Source organism: Oculina patagonica, chromosome 9 (genome assembly GCF_052425735.1).
Source record: "Oculina patagonica isolate OP01 chromosome 9, crgOcupat, whole genome shotgun sequence".
Classification (NCBI taxonomy): Eukaryota; Metazoa; Cnidaria; class Anthozoa; order Scleractinia; family Oculinidae; genus Oculina; species Oculina patagonica.
In genome coordinates, this window is record NC_135766.1 from 11,631,662 (window position 1) to 11,639,501 (window position 7,840).

The 7,840-nt window shown below is 41.2% G+C and overlaps 1 protein-coding gene across 1 annotated transcript in view; it reads right to left on the bottom strand.

Annotated features, from left to right (window-relative positions):
• Positions 1–2,646: 2,646 nt before the first annotated feature.
• The window catches only part of LOC144665656 (uncharacterized), an 8,623-nt gene continuing 3,429 nt past the window's right edge, over positions 2,647–7,840 (bottom strand). Inside the window, exons 2-6 of the mRNA XM_078526928.1 lie at positions 7,308–7,840; positions 6,679–6,917; positions 4,189–5,425; positions 3,600–3,850; positions 2,647–2,897 (exon numbers count right to left, since the gene is read on the bottom strand). The exon at positions 7,308–7,840 is cut by the window's right edge and continues 709 nt beyond it. Coding sequence (XP_078383054.1) covers positions 3,825–3,850; positions 4,189–5,425; positions 6,679–6,917; positions 7,308–7,840 — 2,035 coding nt within the window. The 3' untranslated portion in view covers positions 2,647–2,897; positions 3,600–3,824. The remainder of the gene's footprint in view (positions 2,898–3,599; positions 3,851–4,188; positions 5,426–6,678; positions 6,918–7,307) is intronic.

Below are 7,840 nucleotides of genomic sequence, written 5' to 3' on the forward strand. Positions count from 1 at the left end.
TCTCGTTTTGTTTTAGACTGGTTTTAAACCCAAAAGGAAATTACAACAGCCATCGAACAACAAACAAAAGCCGAATTAAATACGTGTTTGCAAAAGTTTTGTGTCAGTGAGACAACTAAATGGAGAACCCATCAAAGTTTCTTCACTGAAAGCCATCCGATTGGCCATCGATCGACATTTGAAGCAAGCACCAAATAACAAACCGTGGTCCATTGTCGGAGATTTGGAATTTAAGAAGGCAAATGATACGCTTATGCATCAGCCAATTCCAGCAGTACCCATCCCCCCCCCGGGCAACCCCGGGGCATTTCCTAATGTTGCCCGTCCCGAGGGTGGGGCATTTGCGTACCTCGGGTTGACCCCCGGGCATTTGACACGTACTTTCAAAACCGTGGAGTGAGTCGCGTATTCGTGATGGAGGCGTTTATTGGCCAAGACGTGAACTACGTTGCAGATTAGCTAGTTCACGAATGACTAGAGAAGCTCGTGGATGTTCGTGGATGTTTTTAAAGGTATATTTTCTCAATTTTAGATATTTCTTCATTTCTAAGAAGCAACAACTTGTATTATATTCTTATATCACCTATCGAGAGATTGAAAACAATTAACCCGGGAGCGGGGCATTTGCCCGGTTCCTTCATCCCCACCCCGGGGAATTTGCCAATTTTTTTTAAAGAAATGCTAATGCCCGGGGGTTAGCCCGGGGGGGGGGATGGGCACTGCTAGAATTGACTGATGCATTAATGCAGTCTGCAAAAATCTCATGAAAGAGGGAAAAGTCGCAGGAGTGGTCCATAAAACTCCCATCACAAGCGAGCAACTACAAAAGCTGTTTGAAAGTGGTCAACTGGAAATGCGGATACGAAAGATCCTAAGCAATTACAGCGAACAGCTTGGTTTTACACTTACCTATATTTCGTTGAGCCAATGGTAGTTTGCTGTAAAAAACTTTTTCATCGTTTGCGACGAAAAGAACTTTGAAATAAAGATTAATTTGAGCCTTTCAAGCTTTACAAACCATTTTAACTTCGACGGTTTAGAATTTTTTTGAGAATGCGCAATGCAGGAGATCACTGTGAAGCTTTGTTCCTGTGATGAATGAACATTCGTGAATGAACTTTATAAATGCGCCAGCTTGTCAGCACGCTTCATTGCACAAATGTAACAAAATCATTGAAATAAAAATATTTTTTATTTGTTTGATAGATCGGTCAGTGGGTATGCTAACACAATAAAAATAGACGGCTCGCTCTCGGTTTCTACCGGCTTTTGATAGTTGGCTCGGGGCTTCGCCCCTCGCCAAATATCAGCAGGTAGAAACCTCGAGCTTGCCGTCTAATTGTTAAATAGGGGCAATGTGTCCACAGAGCCTTCATTTCTGGTGCCAAGGCCCCGCCGGCTAAGAAAAACGAAAAGGGCACAGGAATTCCAGTCCTTGATTCTCCGAGTCGGCAAATCCTTTTTGTAATTCAAAATTACATTATTACTTGTGCGCTTTTGTTTAGTTTTGTTTGAAGAATTTAGCTACAGATAAAATCAGACTTCTGTAATAAATAACTTATATGTCGCACCAATTCAAACCAGTTTGAATTCGTGCTGCGATAAATTATAAATCAACCAATGAGAGAGCGTCATGTATTTTCGCCATATTGAATTGGAAAACTAGTTCACTTTCCCACTCTTCCAAATTCGCTGTTTGTGCACCGAACAAACACCTTGTCGCAGCGACTTGTTTTTCAGCAGTACACGCGGAACGACTCGTCGCAGCGACCTGTCGCTGCGACTTGACGCGTAGTGTGTCCCGACCTTTAGCCTATGTGTGCAACGTCTTTAAAGTTTCACGTTAAGTCAGGTTGACGACGATTTCGTGTCGTCTTCGAATTTAATTTGTAAACATATAGGTCCACTACACAAATAAGGGGAAAAGATGATACAGTTTTATACGTTTATAAAGGTGCAAAATTCAAACGCGTGAAAAACGCCTATGCTTTTAAGCAGTTAAAATTAAAATTGCTTAGTCGCTTTGAAATATGGCGTAAAGATGCACAAATATGTAGCAGACAGAAAATCACAGCATGTTGACACTGAAGGAAATGTGGTGGAGACATGCACCAGGGACTTGTCCCCTCCAAAGTATCAGCACGCACAAAACATGTAATAGCGACATTTTTTGAGTGTGCGCAGGCTGTGATCTTGTCGCTGCTACATTTCCCTTTGTGTCTCAGGACCTGAAGTGAACGAATATTGTTATTGGCTAGATGGAAGAAATGCACTCGAGCGACAGAAAACCATAAGCTAGCAAAAATCTTAAAGATAAAGACGGATGTATAAGTGTACGAAAACCTTTATCATTTTCTTACACTTGCGTATCGAGTATTATCTGTATAATGTACATTACGCAGGGAGCACTAATTAACAAAAATTAACCCGCTTTCCCTTGAATTTGTTTAAAAATTGTAACCAACCGTCTTTCGAGAGTTTGTTGTGGGTAGGGGGAAGTTTGTCGCCTCGCCGAAATGTTTGCGACCCCACATTTCTGAATTCTATGGACCCAAACCCATTCAAACAACAAAAGCATTCTTGGGAGAATAAAAGTGTGAAATATTTTCTATTTTTATTTTCTTTATTAGTTTCCAAGAATAAACATCTTTGTTTTTGCGTTTTGGCTACCTCATATAATTGTTAAGTACGTTTAGTTTCATTTAACTAAAGCTTATTAGCAACATGAAGTAAACATTTAATCTCTCTTTATACTTGCTTATTTTCTTTGGATATTTTGTATGGATTTAACGACATGTTGTTGCTTAGAGCACTTTCACCAACAGCCTTTCAAAAGAACTTGAAGTATTTTGATTTCCACTGACTACATTACGTACGTTGCCCTTGGGACGCTACATCTGTAAAATAAAATAAAATAAACAAATAGATAAACAAATAATTAAAAAATTTAATTTTTAATTATTTAAAAATACAGAATTAAAAATATTGAGAGAAAAAAGGTGAGCATTAAGGCGAGAAGGGATAAATAGTTGACTCAAGTCGTTGTTGTTGGTGCATAATGATTTTCTCAAAACAAGTTTAAGCAATGCACACATTGAAAACGGTTGTTTTTTAGTCGGACGTACTTGAACTTGTTAAACAAGCCAAGTATGACGCAGGGAAGGAGATGGAGGAGGAGCAGGAGGTGGTGGTGGTAGAAGAGCAGAAAAAGGAGAAAGCGGAGGGAGAGATAAAGGATAAGAACAAGAAAGAGAAGGAGAAGGAGGAGGAGAGGGCGGTGGAAGAGGAGTAGGAGGAAAAGGAGGGGAAGGAAGAGCTAAAAAAGGAGAATAGGCGATGGGAGAGCGAACGAGGAAGAGGAGGAGGAGAAGGAGAAGGATGAGGAGATGGAGGAGGACGAGGAGATGGTAGTAGTGGTTCAGGAGGAGGAGGAGGAGGAGGAGGAGGAGGAGGAGGAAACGACCTCATGGTAAAGAAAACATTTTGTTTCTGTCACTATACGATGAATGGGACATCTAACACACATTGTTAACACCGCCAGTTCTTCACGAGTACTTTGAAATAATTTGCCTAGAAAATGTTCGATTGGCGCAATTTACCAGACATTGCTTCTCCAATGTTGCGTTGACAGCAGTTGTCGTTATTTTTATGGCATGGCTTCTGCTAATATTCTAATAATCTGGTTCAATCTGAACAGAGGACTGCATCTACTGTGATCTACTTTGGCAATGGTTACTGATTCGTAGCCACAGTGTCGAGTTTTAACCCAAAACGTCATCTGTAGCATTCATTGCTGTGTCTACAAGTACATTCCAGTTTTTCAGCTAATGCTGGACGTGCGTTGCTGTACCTAAGAAAAAGATATAGTGACTACATGAGAAATTGTGTTCTGCAAGCAAGGAACGTTTAAGGTGGAAGTTTTGACAAATCCATGCCATAAGCTACGATTTCACATTCGGCAAAATATACACAACCTAGGGTAAATAAATTTTATTGCTGCTGTTGACCTCACCGCCCGACACAAGCGTAATTCTCAGACGGTCCAGGTCGCTTGCGGCCCACTCGCTCCCTTTCCGTCGCGTGGCCGTGAGCGACCTGGACCGTCTGAGCACCAGGTTAGTGTTTCTTAACGATCGCAGATACTTAGATAATAGGATAACAAGAACTTATTTACTAGCTAGCGCATACCATGGACCATGTTCCACATCTTTTCTATAAGAGTTGCACACTGTTTCTCCCAGCTGTACTTCTTTTCATAAGATTCTCGTAGCATCTTGATCTCCTGTAGCTGATCTCCATGTCTTGCACGGACAGTCTTGATGGCCTTTGCCCAGTCCTTGGGCTCTTTTGAATCAACTATACAAAATGTGTCAAATTGTAGGTTCTGTATTGCTCTAGCAAAGCCTGAATTGGCACTCACAAGAATTGGCAGACCAGCAGATAAGGCTTCAAGAGCAATCAATCCAAAACCTTCACTCCTCGATGGCATAATGGCTAGATCAACTTCACAAAACAAGTCTTTCATTTTCTCTCTGCTTTTTACAAATTTTCTAACGGCCAGCTGCTCTTTAGCAACACCATAGTTGAGTAATTGTCTTGCTATCTCTTCTTCTTTTCCACCAGGGGCACCCACAAATAGAAGCCGATAAGGTTCTCCTTTCAGTTCCTGGTCAGCAAAGGCTTTAGCAGCAATGTCATATCCTTTCAGCTCGAAGTCTTCAGCATCACCACGGCCACATAACAACACTTTGAACTCGGAACTCTCTTTAGGATCTAGCTTTAAATCTGTGAATTCCCTGAAAATTCCTGGGGTGAGCTCAAAAATATTTAGACCTTTCTTAGATCTCAGGTATGAAGAGTAAGCTTCTTTCAGTTTGGGTCCAATTGGTACGACAAGATCAGCCAGTTTGCAGAGATCAACTTCAGTCTGATGCTTTCTTTCATTCTTAGAAATCGCACCGGAATAACTCTTGAACATGCCAAGCTGTTCTGCATCAGTATGTACAACTTGAACCCACTTACAGTTGTATAATCGAGGTTCTCTTAGGATTTGTCCTTGACGGCCAATCTTTATACCATGACCAATAACAACATCCATGCTGAGGTCTTGCGGTGGGCAGATCAACCAATCATGGTGGTCGTACCCTGGGCGTTCCTTTGCCTCAACGACAGTAATGTCATAACTCTGAGCTGCCTTCTTGTGCACATCCGTACAAGCTCCCTCAGGGACTAAAAAAGCAACATCCACGTTAGGTTGCTCCGCCAAGTGAATAGCCAGCTCTCTGTTTAACGTTGACAAACCACCAGCAGATGAGGCCCACTCGTCAGCGAGAAGTGTAACTTTCAAGGTTGTCGTGGTTCTAAAAGGACCTTTCCGCTCAGGTACGGCTTTTGGCGTAGAAGTTATGCCAACTCCAGGATCAACCTGCAAAAGATTATCAGGAAGGCACAGGTGGCCTAATAAAACTACGAGAGGCGTATCAGATTCAACGCTCCAAATTCTACATCGATGATGCAAGGAAGTAAGTTGCTAATTGGCTGTTGATTGGTGACATCAGAAACATTTCATGAATCTGTGTCAAGCAACAATACGTTGGCATTTTTGGGCTCAAATGCTACTGGAGATAACTAGCAAAACGCCAAACCCATTTGAACTGATTTGAATTTGCTTCCAGGTTATCTCGCAATCGCGATATGTCTCTAAGATTCTCACAAAATTGATTAGTTAAGATTTTATTGTATATCCTCACACTGTCAGGCACTTCTTGTTCCGAACGCAATGTTCTTTATGGAGTGAAAGCTAGGCATCGGGGAGAAGGGATATGTAATAACAAAACAACAGCTTACGATCAGTTGAGACGCACCTTTCGATAAAATGAGAGAAACAGATGGAAATATACGAGTGGTAATGTCTATAAACGCTTTTTTTTATTTTACCACTTTTGCCAATTCTTTCTTACTATATAAACTTAGCACGATCCAGTCACGTGGTACAAAATAAGCTATGCTGGACGGTAAAAAAGCAATACTTTCATTGTGATATTATTTTGGGTGTATTACTTGAAATCAACGGCTCAATATGGTTGATTTTATACCTGGTGACCGGCTCGTGCAAAAGACTTTTTAATTCATACATCCGGATAGTGTGGCACTTAATACAATACCGGACAATTCAGAAGTTACATCCATAGGCGTCAGGAAAACGAAGGATTTGAGGTGGAAGATGGCGGCACAGGAGGAATTACAATAACGGGTTATTATAGTTAATGCTGACATATTTTTTTGATTAATAAAAAATCTGAAAACGCACACTTATAAAGCGTAACTATCTCTAGGATTTGGCTTCATTTTGGGTCAAGGTGTGGCTAACATACTTCGCCTATATACGAAATGCCCCAGAACACCAAGATTGTCACCAAGAAGTCAACTAGCCTCGCGTTTGCGTATCCCACGGTAACACCCATTCAAAAGCTTCAACGCACTAGCATAGGAATATTTTAGGGTTTGGGCCATAACTAAGTATTTGTCTAAAGGAAAAACTATAGTCGTTTTATAAGTCACGGTGGAAGATCCACTGTAATTTCATTGAGCGTCGAAGTAGCCCAAAGTGCAACATGTACAGCTCTGTCTTATACTTTAACATGAGTAACTAGCTGGTAGTCACTCGTTTATCTTTACCTTGTCTACATCCTGTTCGTCCGGATTATCTGGCGCCTCCAGCCCTTGCTCTTCCATTGCAAATTGCTGCACCAGCTCAGTGATATCTTCGCTGTCATTACTACCATCGTCATCATCATTATCAATGCCTTCGTTGTAGAAATCGTTCCCTTTATCATCATCATCATCAGCAGCAGCAGCAGCAGCAGCAGCAGCAACATCTTCGTCGCCGTCGTCGTCGTCACTAGATTGCTTTTCAGCTAATTAAAGAAACTGAAATTCAGCTAAAAATCTTAAAACTTTACCAATATAAAACTACACAGAAAAGTAGAAACTTCTATAATATGATGGCACATCATAATTTACGCTCGGATATGTCAGCGTTCTTATGGAATGTATCTTGAGTAGTAGCAACAGTAGTGGTAGTGTGTGATCTTTAGAACGTACGTAAAAGATTACTTTTTGATGAAATATTAAAAGCAACAATCATTAACAATTAATCTCATTGTATACATATTTGCAGAGCCGCGTCATCAATATGGAATTTTTAGGGTCGATTATTAGACGTCTCTCAAGGGTAGAGAGTGGGTGTGGGTGGGGGGGTGGGTGGGGGGTGGAAATGAAGTGCGCGAAAAGAGAAATTTGCTTACTTGAATAAGAATTGGTAGTGAGAATGTCAATTCTGTCTTGTCGCTTCATCTCATCCTTTTTCTGTTTCCACAGCTTTTCATAAAATCTTAATGCCTCGGCTTCGTACTGTTTGACCAGATCCTTCTCACGGAGCATTTCACACAATCTTAACAGGTCTTGCAAAATGTCTTCCCTCTGATGGCGCGGTAGCTTTTTGGTGTCTGGGGAATTCCATGCCCCATCATAGAACCACAGAGCCTCTCTTTGGTACTTCTTCTGTGTCTGCCTGTCGGCTAAATCACTGAGCCGTTCGTTTATTGTATCAATGATTTTCTTGTTGGCTAATGAAAATTCGAATCCTTCGAATTCTCTTTCTTCATCCCAGTAACAAAGATAAAATTCAAACCATTCCTTCTGAAATTTTGTCTTTCTCTCTCCTCTAAGCATCGCCTCGTAGGTTTGAACGATCCGGACCATATCTTCGCTGTGGTTTCCTTGTCCCAGAGATTTTTCAACCTCCCAGGCTTCTGCGTAGTACTCTTCCGCTTCATCA